At 45.9% G+C, this 19115-nt stretch overlaps 1 protein-coding gene across 2 annotated transcripts in view; it reads left to right on the top strand.

Annotated features, from left to right (window-relative positions):
• Positions 1–19115, top strand: part of ppp2r2bb (protein phosphatase 2, regulatory subunit B, beta b) — a 115722-nt gene that overhangs the window by 77707 nt on the left and 18900 nt on the right. For both annotated transcript variants that reach the window (XM_064978705.1, XM_064978706.1), the window contains exon 2: positions 18926–19023. In XM_064978705.1, the coding sequence (XP_064834777.1) occupies positions 18926–19023 (98 nt within the window). The remainder of the gene's footprint in view (positions 1–18925; positions 19024–19115) is intronic.

Raw genomic sequence — 19115 nt, 5'->3', positions numbered from 1 at the left:
TTCCCCAGTCCCAGCCCTTTCCCCAGCCCTTTCCCCAGCCCTTTCCCCAGCCCTTTCCCCAGCCCCAGCCCTTTCCCCAGCCCTTGCCCCAGCCTCAGCCCTTTCCCCAGTCCCAGCCCTTTCCCCAGCCCTTTCCCCAGCCCTTTCCCCAGCCCTTTCCCCAGCCCTTTCCCCAGCCCTTTCCCCAGTCCCAGCCTTTTCCCCAGTCCTTTCCCCAGTCCCAGCCCCAGCCCTTTCCCCAGCCCCAGCCCTTTCCCCAGTCCCAGCCCTAGCCCTTTCCCAAGCTCCAGTCCCAGCCCTTTCCCCAGTCCTTTCCCCAGTCCTTTCCCCAGTCCCAGCCCTGGCCCTTTCCCAAGCTCCAGCCCCGGCCCTTTCCCCAGTCCCAGCCCTGGCCCTTTCCCAAGCTCCAGCCCCGGCCCTTTCCCCAGTCCCAGCCCTGGCCCTTTCCCAAGCTCCAGCCCCGGCCCTTTCCCCAGTCCCAGCCCTGGCCCTTTCCCAAGCTCCAGCCCCGGCCCTTTCCCCAGTCCCAGCCCTGGCCCTTTCCCAAGCTCCAGCCCCAGCCCTTTCCCCAGCCCTTGCCCCAGCCCTTGCCCCAGCCCTTGCCCCGGCCCCAGCCCTTGCCCCAGCCCTTGCCCCAGCCCTTGCCCCAGCCCCAGCCCTTGCCCCAGCCCCAACCCTTTCCCCAGCCCCGGCCCTTGCCCCAGCCCTTTCCCCAGCCCCATCCCTTGCCCCAGCCCCATCCCTTGCCCCAGCCCTTTCCCCATCCCTTGCCCCAGCCCCAGCCCCAACCCTTTCCCCAGCCCCGGCCCTTGCCCCAGCCCTTTCCCCAGCCCCATCCCTTGCCCCAGCCCTTGCCCCAGCCCTTGCCCCATCCCTTGCCCCAGCCCTTGCCCCAGCCCTTGCCCCAGCCCTTGCCCCAGCCCTTGCCCCAGCCGTTGCCCCAGCCCTTGCCCCAGCCCCAGGCCTTGCCCCAGCCCTTGCCTCAGCACCAGCCCTTGCTCTGCTACTTCAGCCTGTGCAGCTCCAGCTTCAGTCAACCCCACCAGTGATGTATGGCTCCAGAGCTGCCTCGGGACCGCAACAAAGACAGCTGGCCAATCTGCATTGCAGCAAAGGTCCCTCATACACTGATGTGCAGTGTACACGCTCATAGAGACTGGGGGCGATTGTGCCTAAACGCACACGTAGGTACATACTGGCCTGTACACACAGATGCAGTACACTGCAATATATTGGAGGTAAAAAAGCATTGCCATTCAGCTGTTCTTCTGCTCAATCACATCCTGCACATTTTCCAGATCTACAGCGTCATCAGAAACCCAAAGCAATGCAGTGTAAAGACTCAAATTTCATATGCTGCTGGAACAAGACGTATTCACTGGAAGCTCACACCTTGACTTTGACTAGGAAGCAGTGCAGTGCTCAGAATCCCAGTGGACATTAGAATAGAATGTGGAGATCAATTAAGAATGAATGGTCTTGTTTAACGCTCCTCTTTCAACATCATTATCATTTCACTATGATCTGCAATTTTCTGCTGGAGCGAACCAGCCTGCGTCAGCATCATTTGATTGAGCAGCATTTTAAATGCATTTTTCAACCTCCACCTCAAAGAAAAGTATTGGAAGTCTACCCCCCAAGTGAAATATAGTATTCAATGGGCAGTTGTCTTACATGTCAGTTGCGTTGCATTTCACAAATTTATAATGTGACAACAAAAAAACAACACATTTAATTCTTCCACCTAAAACAGATTTTCCCTAGGCCCATGGTTTCACAAGCTTAGTACCTCAGTGCCGGGGTGCTGAACTGGGGTTGGGGGCACTGAGCTGGGGTTGGGGGAGTGCCTGTTATTGACTGGGCTGCAGTAAGCTGCCTGGGCCAAGCCAAACAGCCCCTGGCCACTCTCCCCGATTTATTTATGAAAATAAATATTCCAGCAGCCCCGGGGGCCACATTCATTATTCCTAAAGAAAATCCTCAGCTCATTCTGGCCCCGGTACAGTGTAAGGGGAGGCGGGTGGGGGGAGGGGGGGGGACAGTTTGTGTGATTTAGATAGTCAAGCCGCAGTTTTTATTGTCTGCATTAGCATAGGATCCGTCCATTTTGTGACAAAAGAGCATTTGCATGGGCATGAGGGTGGAGTGATAGGTTTCGGGGCATATTCTAATGACCACCTGCCTCTGGCCTTTCACACAACAACACCAGGAGGTGGCTGAATGAAATCTCTGATGATACTTTAAGATCAGCCTTTGGATCTGAATTTTATTGAAATCGTTGGAGGATGTAGATTAAATTATGTGGCCTAGTTATGGTCTCGAATTGCTGATCTTCAAATGGAATTGGGCTAGGAATGAACACATGCCCTGAGCCAACCTCTATACACACCTAATGAGAGGCACTGAGCAGAACAGACAGAAACGGCACACTGCAGGAGCCCTCTGTTAATGGCCGTGAAGGGTGTGTGTGCGTGCATGCAGGCAAATGACCAAACTGGCCTCAGGTCCTACTTTGAAAGCAGACCCTGTCATGTGATGATGTCATGCTCTGAGGGAGCTGCTGGTGTTCATGGTGAGATGACAGAGCAGTGTGTGATCCAGCCAATCAGAGAGACACAGTGTGTGCCAGTCGTCACCTCAGAACCAGGCCTCCTCAGATATCTGTCTCTCTCTCTCTCTCTCTCTCTCTCTCTCTCTCTCTCTCTCTCTCTCTCTCTCTCTCTCTCTCTCTCTCTCTCTCTCTCTCTCTCTCTCTCTCTCTCTCTCTCTCTCTCTCTCTGTAGCTTCTGTGATCTGGTCATGGACTTGGGGCAACGCTTTAGGTACAGGTACAATCTGCTCTCCTGCAGATGACTCCGTGTTTCCTGATGAGCCAGTGCCGCATAAACCATTCTGACCATGTCAGTGAGGCTCGGTATGTTATGATGTATTAGTTTGTTGTTATCGGGGGGGGGGCATGATTTTGAACAGTGAGCAGATTGCTGCAAATAGATTTTTCAGAGGGACTTATGGCTGTGTGTGGACGCCAGGGGCACAACATAGGATTATCAGACCTGTCTAAGCCACTTAGCCGCTGTGGGTCAACTCAGCCTACAGCATGTAGGGAAGGAAGGATGGGAAACTCCCCAATGACCCCAATGCCCCAGACCCTTCCATTCGGAAACATTCCAGCGGATTTCTAAGAACAGCTGGTTAAGTAGATTTACCACCGTGTTTCACTTGGAAAACACCAATGTGTCAAGACTGCAATTTTGATTTTGTTTATTTTAATACATGTATGTTGTTGACACTATGATTACTTTGCCAGTACGTTGAGGTGCTCCGTTTAGCGTGACTATTTGCATTGTTGCATTTCTTTGAATCTAGACTTTAAGGTGAGACCAGTGCAGTGAGTTTATAGTGTGTTTGTTTCACAGGAAATGGGGGCCATTCCTGATAGGTGCAGTTTATCCTGAAGTCAATCCTTTAGACACGTAATTCAGCTGCACAGACTCAGCCTGCTAATCTCTGGCCCCACGCAGGTGTTGTTTAGCAATGCATTAAAGCCAAGCCAAGCTGCTGCTGTCTCTGTCTCTGTCTCTGTCTCTGTCTCTCTCTCTCTCTCTCTCTCTCTCTCTCTCTCTCTCTCTCTCTCTCTCTCTCTCTCTCTCTCTCTCTCTCTCTCTCTCTCTCTCTCTCTCTGGCTCTCTCTCTCTCTCTCTCTCTCTCTCTGCCTTTTGTCTCTCTCAATGCCTCTGTCTCTCTCTCTCTCTCTCTCTCTCTCTCTCTCACACTCTCTCTGTCTCTCTTCCTCTTTCTCTGATACTACCTGGAACTCCGCTTATACAACTGTTTCTGGGCAGAGCTACAGCAGTTGATGGGTCCATCCCAACCTTGTAACACAAGAACTCCACAGCATGTAGTCTGCCTCAGCTCTGGTACAGGACAGTGTAGGGTTAGGACCTGTCTGGAGTCTGCTCTCTGTCTATGTTACTTATTGTTCTCTGAGAGCTTGTGAACTACTCACTAGCCTGTCTGGTTCTTGACTAAAGCTGATTGTACGGTCAGTGTTTATTCGTTTCCTCGTTATACAAGCATAGGCACATAGGTATGTTCCCTGCTTACTCTTGCACAATGTGCACAATGTACACAGCACATAGGCCTACATGAGCATCGTTTTGGAGTACAAGCAAACAATGCAATCTCTGAGAAAGGGAACCATGCAAAATGTGTTATACAGTGGCCAGAGGTGTCAGGCACATTATTTACTGATGCTGTTTAATCCTGGTTGGTAATACCTTTGTCACAGAGAGACACAGTGCCTCTGTGCCCTCTAGCACATTGAGATGAAACATTTGACTCTTGGTTTTAATAATACATTTTAAAAAACTCATCCTTCTCCGGTGTCGGCCCTGCTGCCCTCTGCACCTCAATTTCAGTGTCCCACGTCTGAATCGACCGCTATCTGCATCCTCTCTATTCTAATTTTAGCCTTTCGTCTGGGGCTGATATGTGGGTTGGAGGTAGACTCAGGGATCCAATCTCCATTGCAATCAGCAGTAGGCTGCAGGAGCGAGGGCGCCCCACCATGGCACTTCCGATACTCATTCCACGGCTCGGGTTTAATATTATAGGTGAGCGTGTGTGTCCAGATGTGTAGATGTGCGTGAAATGTATGGATGGGGAGCAGTGATAAACTCAGCTCTTGTCCCCTTCCACAGTGTCGCTCTGACATTATTACACAAGATGGATTTGTGTTATCAGGGCGGCTGGGCTCTCATGCAGCACCTCGACCCCTGACCCCCAGCGCTTGAAAGCTCCACTGGCTTTGTGATTTATTCTCTCTCTCTGACTTGACGGCCAGCATCATCGAGCCTGCGTTATAGAGAGAATCGAAATCCCGAGCCTTTCAGAACAGACAGGTCTTTGTGCTGAGTTGATTCATCAGAGTGCCACATAGTCAGGTGTTCAAACCTGACCAGTGTTCAAAGCATCACTGAGATGTCCGGGTGAAGGCCTGTTCAGAACAGGACTCCTCACTTCTCTCAGTCCAGTCGCTTATCAACACTGTTTTGTCTGTTTTCTCCGCTATTTCTGAGATATGTTTTCCAACTAAATATCAACACGGACTTTGGAGAATTATGATATCATTCATGTTTGATACAGGTGACCAGATTTTAGTCTGGAAGGTTCCGTGCCGTTGTCTGTACACAGTATGCAGACGACCTGTCTGGTGCTTTCTTATTGTGCTAGTGTGTGTGTTTTTTGTCCTCCGTCTGTCCGGGTATGATCAGAGAACAAAGCAGCAGAGCCCCTCTCTGTTCAGAGCAGCTACAGTAATGAGCTCTCCCTTTCTGAACACACACACCCTTCTAATGGGTTAATCATGGAAAAATGGAATCTGCCTTTGAAGTCACACTCTGTCTGACAAGATATCACCCATCAATTCGCACCGGTGCCGAGTCCGATTGACTGACGCACGCACACACACACACACACACACACACACACACACACACACACACACACACACACACACACACACACACACACACACACACACACACACACACACACACACAAGGAGCAAGATAAGTGTATTCTGATCTTCTGTTTGAACAGACAGTGAATGTGAAACATGTTCACAGCAATACGTGTAAGGAGCATACAAACCACACCATGTATACTGATTGTAAACCAATTTCGAATTTGATTTCACATCTATTGTTCTGATTTTACTTCACAGGACAAACAGTGGGTGTATGTTGTGTTTGGCTATATACCCTGTCCACTACAAAGAAGCAAGATGGAGCTTGGTTGTTATTAAAAGAAGATAACACTTCACCCTCTGGCGCATTCATTGCCTCTGAATCTTTCATCTTTGTTGGTGGAATTCTCCCACCACGTTCTCGTCTGATGATAAGGAAAGAAAACGTTGGGAAAAGGAGTCTGAAAATTGGATACTCCTGGGGCCTAATTAGGTCAGCATGTTTCCCATCTCGGAGAGATGATTTGGAATTCTGTTTCCATGTGTATTGTGAATATGATTTAGATGTAATTATTCCTGCCCCTGTATGTACCCCCCTCCCCTCCCCTCCCCTCCCCTCCGCCGGCTCTGCTCTGCTCTGCTTTGTGTTCTCCAATACGCCTCTTCATCATGGCGCCTGATCAATGCATTGAGCATGGTGCTCTGTTCTGACGCACTAGGTGTGTGTGTATGGCAGTGTGGTGTGTGTGCTTGTTTTTATCTTTGTGTGTCGGACTGTGTGTTCTAACACCACTGAGGTAATACATCTGTGACCAAGTGGGTCATACGCTCTCACTGCCACCTCCTCTTATAAATTAGACTGGAGAAATATTCTATGTTATCTGTGCTAAAAGCATGGTGTGTGTCTCTCTTGTGTGCGTGTGTTTGTATTCTTACATGTGTTTGAAAGCGTTTCCTTGCAGTACCTGTTGTAGGTACAATCTGATATACTCATATTCTGTTCCATTGAAGCAAGGGAGTAATGATGCTGAGAGACCAACCACTAAGTGTCCATACAGACATAGAGAGGAGCTGGGGATGAAGAGCCAGGACCAAATGTCTCAGGACAGGCTGAAAGAACCCCCTTTAGCTCGGGACACAATAGTTCCCCTATGTAATGGCTGCGACACAGCTTGGGCCCATGTCTTTCTGTCTGTCTGCCAAGTGTTACCATTGTTAGCTTAGGACCATGACATGAGCCATGAGTTCTCCTGGTCACTGGACAAACACATCAGCCTGTGTGTGTGTGTGGTGTGTGTGTGTGTGTGTGTGTGTGTGTGTGTGTGTGTGTGTGTGTGTGTGTGTGTGTGTGTGTGTGTGTGTGTGTGTGTGTGTGTGTGTGTGTGTGTGTGTGTGTGTGTGTGTGTGTGTGTGTGAGTAAATGGCACCCTATTCCCTATATCTATACTGCAATAGGTCTCATATCAAGTCAAATCGAATTTTATTTGTCACATGCGCCAACTACAACAAGTGTAAACCTTACCGTGAAATGCTTACTGACAAGCCCTTCACCAACAATGCGGTTTTAAGAAAATAGAGTTAATAAAATATTTACTAACTAAACTAAAGTAAAAACTAAAAATTAAAGTAACACAATAAAATAACAGTAATGAGGCTATATACAGGGGGTACCGGTACCGATGTGCGGGTTACAGGTTAGTCGAGGTAATTTGTATATGTAGGTAGGGGTAAAGTGACTATGCATAGATAATAAACAGTGAGTAGCAGCAGTGTAAAAACAAGGGGGGATGTCAATGCAAATAGTCCGAGTGGCCATTTGATTAATTGTTCAGCAGTCTTGTGGCTTGGGGGTAGAAGCTGTTAAGAAGCCTTTTGGACCTAGACTTTTGGACCTAGACACCGCCTAGTATAAAGGCCCTGGATGTCAGGAAACTTGGCCCCAGTGATTTACTGGGCTGTGTTCACTACCCTCTGTAGCGCCTTACGGTCAGATGCCGAGCAATTGCCATACCAGGCGGTGATGCAACTGGTCAGGATGCTCTTGATGGTGCAACTGTATAACATGGGGACCTATGCCAAATCTTTTCAGTCTCCTCTTGGTCTGTTTAGATCATGATAGTTTTTTGGTGATGTGGACACCAAGGAACTTGAAGCTATCGACCCGCTCCACTACAGCTCCGTCAATGTGAATGGGGGCACTCATTTTCCTGTAGTCCACAATCATCTCATTTGTCTTGCTTACGTTGAGGGAGAGGTTGTTGTCCTAGTACCACACTGTCGGGCTATGACCTCCTCCCAATAGGTTGTCTCATTGTTGTCGGTGATCAGCCCTAACACTGTTGTGTTGTCAGCAAACTGAATGATGGTGTTGGAGTCATGCTTGGCCACGCAGTAGTGGGTGATCAGGGAGTACAGGAGGGGACTAAGCACACACCCCTGAGGGGACCCCGTGTTGAGAATAAGCGTGGCAGATGTGTTGTTGCCTACCCTTACCACCTGGGGGCAGCCCGTCAGAAAGTCCAGGATCCAGTTGCAAAGGGAAGTGTTTAGTCGCAGGGTCCTTAGCTTAATGATGAGCTTTGATTTTTTTTTAAATTAAATTATTTTAATGATGAGCTTTTTTTCAACACTATGGTGTTGAACACCGAGCTGTAGTCAATGAACAGCATTCTCACAGGTGTTCCTTTTTTCCAGGTAGGAAAGGGCAGAGTGGAGTGCGATTGAGATTGAGATACCAACGTGAGTACTACGGGGCGGTAGTCATTTAGGCAGATTACCTTCGCTTTCTTGAACACAGTGACTATGGTGGTCTGCTTGAAATATGTAGATATTACAGACTCGGTCAGAGAGAGGTTGAAAATGTCAGTGAAGACATTTGCCAGTTGGTCCACGCATGATCTGAGTACATGTCCTGGTAATCTATCTGGCCCTGCGGCCTTGTGAATGTTCACATTGGCTACGGAGAGCGTGATCACACAGTCTTCCGGAACAGCTGGTGCTCTCATGCATGTTTCAGTGTTGCTTGCCTCGAAACGAGCATAAAAGACATTTAGCCCATCTGGTAGGCTTGTGTCACTGGGCAGCTCATGGCTGGGTTTCTCTTTCTAGTCCGTATTAGTTTGCAAGCCCTGACACATCCGACGAGCGTCAGAGCCGGTGTAGTAGGATTCAGTCTTAGTCCTGTATTGACGCTTTGCCTGTTTGATGGTTCGTCTGAGGGCATAACGGGATTTCTTATAAGCATCCGGATTAGTGTCCCACTCCTTGAAAGAAGCTGCTCTAGCCTTTAGCTTGGTTTGGATGTTGCCTGTAATCCATGGCTTATTGATGAAACCCGGTGACTGAGGTGGTATACTCCTCAATGCCATTGGATGAATCCCGGAACATATTCCAGTCTGTGCTAGCAGAACAGTCCTGTAGTATAGCATCTGCGTCATCTGACCACTTCTGTATTGAGCGAGTCACTGGTACTTCCTGCTTTAATTTTTGCTTGTAAGCAGGAATCAGGAGGATAGAATTATGGTCAGATTTGCTAAATGGATGGCGAGGGAGAGCTTTGTACGTGTCTCTGTGTGTGGAGTAAAGGTGGTCTATAGTTTTTTTCTCCTCTGGTTGCACATGTGACATACTGGTAGAAATGAGGTATAACGGATTTAAGTTTGCCTGCATTAAAGTCCCCGGTCACTAGGAGCAGTATTTTCTTGTTTGCTTGTGGCCTTATACAGCTTGTTGAGTGCGGTCTTAGTGCTAGCGTTTAATTGTGGTGGTAAATAGACGGCTCCAAAAAATATAGATGAAAATTCTTGGTAGATAGTGTGGTCTACGGTCTATCATGAGGTACTCTACCTCAGGGGAGCAATACTCGAGACTACCTTAGTATTAGACATTGTGCACCAGCTGTTATTGACAAATAGACACACATCCCTATCCCTCGTCTTACAGGACGTAACTGTTCTATCCTGCCGATGTACAGAACACCCAGCCAACTGTATATTACTCATGTTGTTGTTCAGTCGCGACTCTGTGAAAAATAAGATATTACAGTTTTTAATGTCCCGTTGGTAGGATAGTCTCTAATGGAGCTCATGCAGTGATTGCATGCAAAATATTACAATTGGTTAGAAGCCTTTAAAACGGCAGCCATTCCCTCTGGCGCCATTCTTTCTTTCTAATGTAGGGAATAGGGTGCCATTTGGGATGCAGGGTTATAGTGTGATAAAGAGAGATGTACATTACAGTATGTGGCCAACCTGTCAGCAGTATGGATGTCCTTAACATCAGGGACAGGACAGGATAGAGACAGACAGGATGTATAGAGACCGATTAGAAAGAGACAGACAGGACAGAGACAGACAGGACAGAGACAGAGAAGATAGAGACAGACAGGGCTAGCCAGGACAGGAGAGCCACTGACCGCTTACGTGTGGATAAACACTTTGTTCTCTCCTGTCTCATTAAGCCTATTGGATCCAACACAATTCACAAATGAGGCCTGTTATGTAACACACAAATAGGAACGTTAACAAGGTCGTTCAGCTGTCAATCTGTTGTCTCATCAAGCTATCTGATGATCATCTATAACACACCAAATCTAATTTTGGATTTCGAGCATAGCTGACAACATATCATTCCATACTGCAGTATTTTCTATATGTATGTACTATATATATGTGGAAGGGGGGGTTTAGTGTATATGATTATGAAGCAGTAGTGAAGATGCAGTGCGCTGTTGCCAGTTCAAAGCCTAAGAACAAAGTCCTCCCAGCCTATGCTCCTCATACAGCCCCTGCTAGTCTAGGAGGGGGTCGTCATGGAAACCTCCTAAAATTCCCCCAACACACACAGACAACATGGAGGTGCACTAGGGTAAAAATATTACAACCCAGTCTTCTTTCTTTTTCACTCCCCCTCTTTTTTCCCTCTCTCTCTTTCACTCTCCCTCCCGTATGGAGCGATTTCAGTGCCAACAGAAATTGTATTTTAATTTTATCATTTTTAATTTGTGTTAGGATATTTGAATGTAATATTGTTTTATGTTTAATTCACAAATTTGAATCATTGAATTCATAAATTGAACTTGTATTTCATGATTTGAAACTAAATCGAATGAATATTGCATTACAATTTAAAATACAATTTCAATTGAATTCAAATTCAATATTTGTATATTCAGCTTAAATATGGTAGATATTGCATTCATGGTCTGTGTATCAAGTCTACAAACCATCAATTCAAGTTAATCAAAGTTTAATATATTTAATTTCTCAGATGCATTCAGATTCAGTTCTTTAAATTCAGATTCAAAACCAAGAGACCACGTCCTGGTACTTTGCCAGCCAGGAAAGTTAGAGGAGAACAGATATAATCAAACTCTCTCAGTGGTCAACAGAAGCTTCTGCTGGTTTCTGAAGCCAATGTGACATGTTGAATTTATTTCCCTACTATGGATTTGACCTTTTTTGAACCACTTTAGCGATAAGCTATTATGACCCCATTCCCAAAAGCTAAGATTCTCTGGAGCATTCATTTGCTTTCTGCTCCCATGTGTGATGATCACAGGCTCCGTTAGGAGTGTCACAAAAACAGCAATTTGGCCACTAATATAGATGTTTCCTAGCCAACTTTTCAGAATAGCCCTGTCATAGCCCTTCTAAGGATAGCCTTTCCACCGCCTATTTAATCTTGCTCTTGTGACTGACTGGGTTCGAACCAGGTCTCCTGAATGTCACAAGGCTGTTAGACCTCTTAGATTAGCACATAGGCATTAGTTCAGGAAGCTAACACAAGTCTCCAATAAGATTCATCCAACCACCCCCCACCCCCCACCCCACGGCACCAATATAACAGACTGGGTTCGAAATCAAGCCTACTGCACAACAACCCTTTCTGTGGCAAACAGAAGCAGAAGGATCTGTGCACCTACTTTAATACACCCATCCAAGTCACAGGACCAATGTCTAGGCATTTAGCGCAACAGGCTAACACAGTCTTAACCCAGTCAGTCACATGTTAACCTTATAATGACTACCCTTGCCGGAGACATGAGACCAGGGGCCGACTGGGACCAAAAATCGGCCCTGGCATTTCTAACACACCAGCCCATTCTTATTTCCAGGCCCCTTCGCCGACCCATTCTTTTCCTCCAGGCCCCCACAATGACCCATTATTTCCCTTGAGGCCCCCACTATTATAATTTTGAAAAAAAACAAACAAGTTTGACAGGCCCACTGGGCTAAAAATGGACCAGCCCATCTGGCATTTGCCCAAAATTCCAGATGTCCAGTCTGCCCCTGCCTGATGTCAAACTAGCACATCTTCAGGTCTCAGGGTAGGTTCTCATCACATAAGCATTGATCTCCTAAACTTGCTGGATCTTGAAGACTTGTACTCGCTAAGCAGGCAGCGTGGCGTCCTTTACAATGGTGCAACTGGACTCGAATCTACAGATGCACTGGTACAATCGCTGGGGTTGCTGTGGAGTGAACTAAAGGGGTGAATGTCACAGATGGGGATCTTTGAAACTCACTCATCAGCAATGTTCCCTTTTTTAGGCACTGAGCAAATGTCTGGTCTGCTGAGCGCAAACTTGAACGTTGTGAAAATGATGTGCATCTTCTGGCACATGTTGACTGTGAACACTGAGGCTATACACGCTTTAAGGAACAGTTTTAACAGTGGACAAGTAGGCTACGGTGGCTATTTGATCATAATGTAGGCCAACCAGAGTGGCCTACCATCAAAATCAATGGAGAAAATGAATCCCATAACATTTTAAAATGGAAACAGCTGTTCTATCATTCAGCCTACAGTAGCAACTAATGTGTGGTGTTCAATGTAGTCCTACATTCTGTGAGACTTTTGGGAAAAAATATGCAGGGCTTGACATTAATTTGTTTATCCACTTGCCCTTCAGACAAGGAGGTGACTTAAAATGTGTTGTTTGTGCAAGAAACCACTTTACGAAATGAAGTTAATTATTATTCCCATACCATTATTACAGAGAATCAGACAAATTATGCTACCTGCTGCATATTGGCTTATTCAAGCCTGTCTCAAAAATACAACACTTACCTGACTCGCTTTTCAATGATGGCTAGAAATGAACACGTTTTGTACTCTTGAAGGAAGCAACTATTCCCCCATTGCTGACTAGAAATGAGCTATAACTGGGCTAATAACTCACTTACTAGCAAAGAACATTAACAAATGTGCACACGTGGCTTAATGCAGCTCTCGCTTTGATCTCAAAGCAAGCGCATCTACCATAGCCAAGGGAAGTAATGGTGCTGAGGGTGCTGGAGCACACCCTGAAAAATCTGAATAAATATATATATATATATAAATATATATATAATATATAAGTAGTGCACTGGGGTTTTAATAGTCCTGTATTAGATATAGCCGCATCTGCAATGCGGGCAAAAACTCCCCACCCCCTGTTGTCCAAACATCTATATTAGTGGCTAATATTGGCAATTCCCACAGTAAAGGGAAACGTTGATAGTGTTAACTAAAGGGGAAAACTAGAAGTTGAGTGAAGTTCAATCTTGTGCTTCTCTGTGCTGGCTGATATTTATTTTGTGCGGCAGTCCCGGGGGAGCTGCGTGCCAGCGCATAGCTTACAGGGAACATTGCTCATCAGCCTGAAGTGTTGCTCCTTGCGCAATTGAAGAAGGCCTTTTTTTAATAGAGGGGTGGGTTGGAATGAGGGCAGTCCAGTGTGGGCAGTCAGGAGGGCAGTCCAGTGTGTTTGCGAGGCAGAGGTCCTGAGTTTGAGTCTCGGTACAAGCTGAATCAGAGGGAAGCGGTACTCCTTAATCAAGCAGTGTGTCGTCCTTTACATGAACTTCCTCAACTTATCCCTATAGGCTTTAGCTAAGTGGACTAACACAGCCTTGTGACATGCAGCAGACCTGGTTCAAACCCAGTCAGTCACAAGAGCAAGATTAAATTGGGGGTGGAAAGGCTATCCTTAGAAGTCCTTTACAATGGTTTTTGTTTACCACAGTGAGCTTTGGATTCTATGACAAGGCATTTCAACTCCAGTTGAATTTGGAAGTTTACATCCACTTAGGTTGGAGTCATTAAAACTAGTTTTTTCAGCCACTCCACAAATGTATTGTTAACAGACTTTAGTTTTGGCAAGTCGGTTAGGACATCTACCTTGTGCATCACACAAGTCATTTTTCCAACAATCGTTTACAGACAGATTATTTCACATATAATTCACTGTATCACAAAAATTCCAGAAAATTATGTCGTGGCTTTAGAAGCTTCTGATAGGCTAATTGACATCATTTGAGTCAATTGGAGGTGTACCTGGGGATGTATTTCAAGGCCTACTTTCAAACTCAGTGTCTCTTTGCTTGATATCATGGGAAAATCTAAAGAAATCAGCCAAGACCCCAGAAAAATAATTGTAGACCTCCACAAGTCTGGTTCATCCTTGAGAGCATTTTCCAAACACCTGAAGGTACCACATTCATCTGTACAAACAATAGTATGCAAGTATAAACACCATGGGACCACACGGATGTCATACTGCTCAGAAAGGAGACGTGTTCTGTCTCCTAGAGATTAACATACTTTGGTGCGAAAAGTTCAAATCAATCCCAGAACAACAGCAAATGAACTTGTGATGATGCTGGAGGCCATAAAAAAGCCAGACTACGGTTTGCAACTGTACATGGGGACAAAGATCGTACTTTTTGGAGAAATGTCCTCTGGTCTGATGAAACAAAATTAGAACTGTTTGCCCATAATGACCATCGTTATGTTTGGAGGAAAAAATGGGAGGCTTGCAAGCTGAAGAGCACCATCCCTACCGTGAAGCACGGGGGTGGCAGCATCGTGTTATGGCGGTTTGGCTGCAGGAGGGAATGGTGCACTTCACAAAATAGATGGCATCATGAGGGAGGAAAATGATGTGGATATATTGAAGCAACATCTCAAGACATCAGTCAGGAAGTTAAAGCTTGGTCGCAAATGGGTCTTCCAATTGGACAATGACCCCAAGCATGCTTCCAAAGTTGTGGCAAAATAGGTTAAGGACAACAAAGTCAAGGTATTGGAGTGGCCATCACAAAGCCCTGACCTCAATCCTATAGAAAATTTGTGGGCAGAACTGAAAAAGCGTTTGCGAGCAAGGAGGCCTACAAACCTGACCCAGTTACACCAGTTCTATCAGGAGGAATGGGCCAAAATTCACCCAACTTATTGTGGGAGCTTGTGGACGGCTACCCGAAACGTTTGACCCAAGTTAAACAATTTAAAGGCAATGCTGGCAAATACTATTTGAGTGTATGTAAACTTCTGACCCACTGGGAATGTGATGATTGAAATAAAAGCTGAAATAAATAATTCTCTCTGACATTTCACATTCTTAAAATAATGTGGTGATCCTAACTGACCTAAGACAGGGAATTTTTACTAGGATTAAATGTCAGGAATTGTGAAAAACTGTGTTTAAATGTATTTGGCTAAGGTGTACGTAAACGTCTGACTTGAACTGTATATTCTTATGTGGGGCACATTTTGTGACACTCCCTTCTAACGCAGCCTGTGATCATCATAGAGTGATGGATGTCACCCACGTCCAGGCTCCAGAGTGTCTTAGCTTTCAGGAATGGGCTCATAGTAGCTCATAGCCAAAACGGTTAAAATGTCAGGGCCAAATTAATTGTTTTCAGAAACCGCCAGAAGTTTCTGTTTACCACAGTGGGCTTTGGATTCTATCAGTTCTCTTCCACCTTTCCTGGCTGGCAAAGTACCAGGATGTTGTCTCTGGTTTTGAATCTGAATTTAGAGAACTGAATTGGAAAACTGAGTCTGAATGCGTCTGAGAAGTTGAATATATGAAACTTTGATCAACTTGAAATTATAGTTTGTTAACTTGATGCACAGACAATTAATGCAATATCTATCATATTGAAAATTAATATATAAATATTGAGCTTGAATATTCAATTAAATGGGAAATTAAATGTTAAAGCTAACTGTAATATTCATTCAATTCTGTTTCAAATCAGGAAATACAAGTTCAGTTTACAAGTTCAGCATTACAATATCAAAAAGATTACATTTAAATTAAAAATGATGGAATTCAAATAAAATGTATGTTGGCACCGAAATCACTACATACTCCCTTCCCTGTTTCTCTCTCTCTCTCTCTCTCTCTCTCTCTCTCTCTCTCTCTCTCTCTCTCTCTCTCTCTCTCTCTCTCTCTCTCTCTCTTTTAATCACACAAAAAAACACATCTATCTCTTTTCCTTTCATTCCATCTCTTTCTCCTTCTATCCCTCTCTATTTCTGACATGCTTCTCCTGGGAACAAAATATAATTATTTAAAAGCCCCGTCTTGTTTGTTTGCTTGGTTTAATGTTAATTATTCAAATCCGGACCGAGCGTTGTCGGTAAAAGCACTCTGTTCGCGAGTGTGTGGGAGTGTGTATGTGTGCGAGGGACTCATCTCTTCAGGTCTGAAGAGAGTTTCGAACAATACAAATATACCTGCGAATGAGAGAGCAAGCCACAGCCCACCTGGCAGAGTATGTACCCGTATCTCTGAGAGGATTGCATAGCAACAGTGTACCCAGGCACAGCCTCTAAAACAGATGCATCTGCTAGAGGAAGACCAGGGAAGATGTGTCAAAGGTAGGAATCAATCGACCACAATCTGCTTGAGGGGAAAACTCATGATCGACTCCTTTGTTTTTCAGATGAAAATAAAAACTATTTCCATTCTAGGCATGCCAGTTGAATTCTCTTAACCTCACACTGCTAGAACCAGCTCGAGATAGATATTCTACTTGATACATCTCAGTTCTGGATGTCCTGACCTGAATCAATGTTTGGTGCGTTCAGTCGACAGGTCATGTGAGGTAGCCAGGTGTGTCATGTCATTTTTGTTGTGTGTGACGTGGGCGGAAGGGAACCTACAGGGTTAGATAAGGAGACAGAGACAGAGAGGATACTCGCCCTCCTTGGATAGACTGTGTGTTTGGGCTGAGGATAGTTATGCATAATAGACACACAGATCCTCCATTTAGAAGCAAATCCCCTCCGTTGGCAGGGCAGGGCAGAGCTTACTGCTGCAGCATACATAAACACCCAGCAGCACATAGACAGCAATACAGGCTCTTTGTCTTCTTCGAGGTTGCCAAATTGTACGGTCGAGTCAAGAGCGGGGCGTGGAGTACGAGACACTTGAGAGGCTGTTAATGCGTACAGTGAGCTGTATTGGGGCTGTGGTGGCACTGATACGGCAGGCTGTTTACACAGACAGACAGAGGGGAGAGCATTCGTTCCCTAAGTTCCATGGTGGTGTCGCAGTTCTTCAACGCTCCCTAGTGAGGGGTTGCTTTAATTAAACATCCCCGATTGCCCTACTTTCCTCTGTGGCTGTGTGGGTTAAGATAGTCCTCGTCACACCGCAAGACAGCCAACAATGGCAGCTTCCTTTGCCATTTCTCTAAGCCCCTAGAATGCAGACGGGTTATCTGGATTTGCGCACCACCTACAGTGATGCTGCTAAATGAGACGTTTGTGTCGTACACACACATTTGTCGGTTTGTGTTGTCCTCGGTGTAGTTTGTGTATGTTTCTCAGAGATGCAACAACAGTAATTCTGTACCATCGTCAACGTTTGGATGCCTGGCCACCCTGTTGGGGTCTGAAAAGACAGACATTTCTCTTCCATCTCTATATATGAACATGAGTGTGAGCATCTATCTACCATCTTTAATATTGTAGGAGGAGGGTGTGGGGTGGCTCTTTTGTAATGCAATTTCACTGTCAACCACATGAATGGAGTGTTCCGAGTGTGCGACGGATGGACCAGAAATGTCATTTGTATCTGATCTGATGTGATTGAGTTGTAGAGGCATATTGCTGAGGCTTCCCTGCCACAGAGAGAAGCAGCAGGCTGTAATTCTCCAGGTCCACCATACCGTGTTATTGTAGAGATCTGGCGAGTGTGTCGGGGAGATGTGTGAGAGGGTTTTGCATATGAATGACAGACAGTGTGGGGGCAAGGGGCAGGGGGGTGCTACTGATGGAGCTAGCCTAGCGAGGGGGCTGTAGCATTGTGAGTGGCCCAGGCTGTTGTTGTAGTGGTGGCCCAGGCCTTTCATCAGCCCTGAGATGAGCTAGTGGCACACATAATTGATCCGATCCATGGACACGCTATCTGAGCAGGCCTTTCTGCCTCGGAGAGAGCAGGCCTTCAGAGACTTGAGGAGCACATCAACTGCAGGGGCGTGAAAATAGACCGCTTGAATGCATTGAAGAATCAGGGTTACGTTTTTTAACTCTGCCTCTTGACCCGCCTACACTAGACAGTATTTACAAAAGTATGTGGACACCCCTTCAAATTAGTGGATTCGGACATTTCAGCCACACCCATTGCTGACAGGTGTATAAAATCAAGCACACAGCCATGCAATTTCCATAGACAAACATTGTCAGTAGATTGGCCTTACTGAAGAAATCAGTGACTTTCAACGTGGCACCGTCATAGGATGCCACGTTTCCAACATATCAGTTTGTAAAATTTCTGCCCTGCTAGAGCTGCCGGTCAACTCTGTGGTGTTATTGTGAAGAGGAAATGTCTAGAAGCAACAATGGCTCAGCCGCAAAGTGGTAGGCCTCACAAGCTTACAGAACGGGACCGCTGAAGCTCATAGCACGTAAAAATCGTCTGCAACACTCACTACCGAGTTCCAAACTGCCTCTGGAAGCAAGGTCAGCACAAGAACCGTTCGTCGGGAGATTCATGAATTGGGTTTCCATGGCCGAGCAGCCGCACACAAGCCCAAGATCACCATGAGCAATTTCAAGCGTCTTCTTGGTTGGTGCAAAGCTCGACATTGGACTCTAGAGCAGTGGAAACGTGTTCTCTGAAGTGATGAAATATGCTTCACCATCTGGCAGTCCAACAGACAAATCTGGGATGTTTTTTATGGTTCAGGCTAGGCCCCTTAGTTACAGTGAAGGAAAATCTTAACGCTACAGCTTACGATGATATTCTAGACAATTATGTGCTTCCAAATTTGTTTGCGGAATCCTGTTTCAGCATGACAATGCCCCGTGCACAAAGCGAGGCCCATACATAAATAGTTTGTTGAGATCAGTGTGGAAGAACTTGACTAGCCTGCACAGAGCACTGACCTCAACCCCAATCAAACACATTTGGGATGAATTGGAAAGCCGACTGCAAGCCAAGCCTAATCGCCCAACATCAGTGCCCCACCATATACTTATGAGGAAGGTGGTGCATTTCAAGCCATTCACCAATTTAATTTCACATAGCTGGGACTTGAAAATAGATTTTACGGTTGTCAATGAGGTGAAGGAAACAGAACGTGACTCATTCAGGCATACAGTCGGTGGGCAATGTACTGTATCACTGTATTAAGTATCTCAGTGAGGTAACGTTTCTCTGTGTGTCTTATCTTCCAGCTGACATCATATCCACGGTTGAGTTCAACCCAACTGGAGAGCTGCTGGCAACGGGGGACAAGGGAGGGAGAGTAGTGGTGTTCCAGAGGGAACAGGAGGTAAGACCGGCACGGACCCCCATTCTCATCATGTCTCTCACATCCTGGCACTCTGTTTTACTATGTCACTAACCATTTGACATCGAGCTCAT

The sequence above is a fragment of the Oncorhynchus masou genome, chromosome 11, assembly GCF_036934945.1.
Source record: "Oncorhynchus masou masou isolate Uvic2021 chromosome 11, UVic_Omas_1.1, whole genome shotgun sequence".
Taxonomy (NCBI): domain Eukaryota; kingdom Metazoa; phylum Chordata; class Actinopteri; order Salmoniformes; family Salmonidae; genus Oncorhynchus; species Oncorhynchus masou.
Note: the sequence above shows the minus strand (reverse complement) of the source record. Positions and strands in the feature narration are given on the sequence as shown.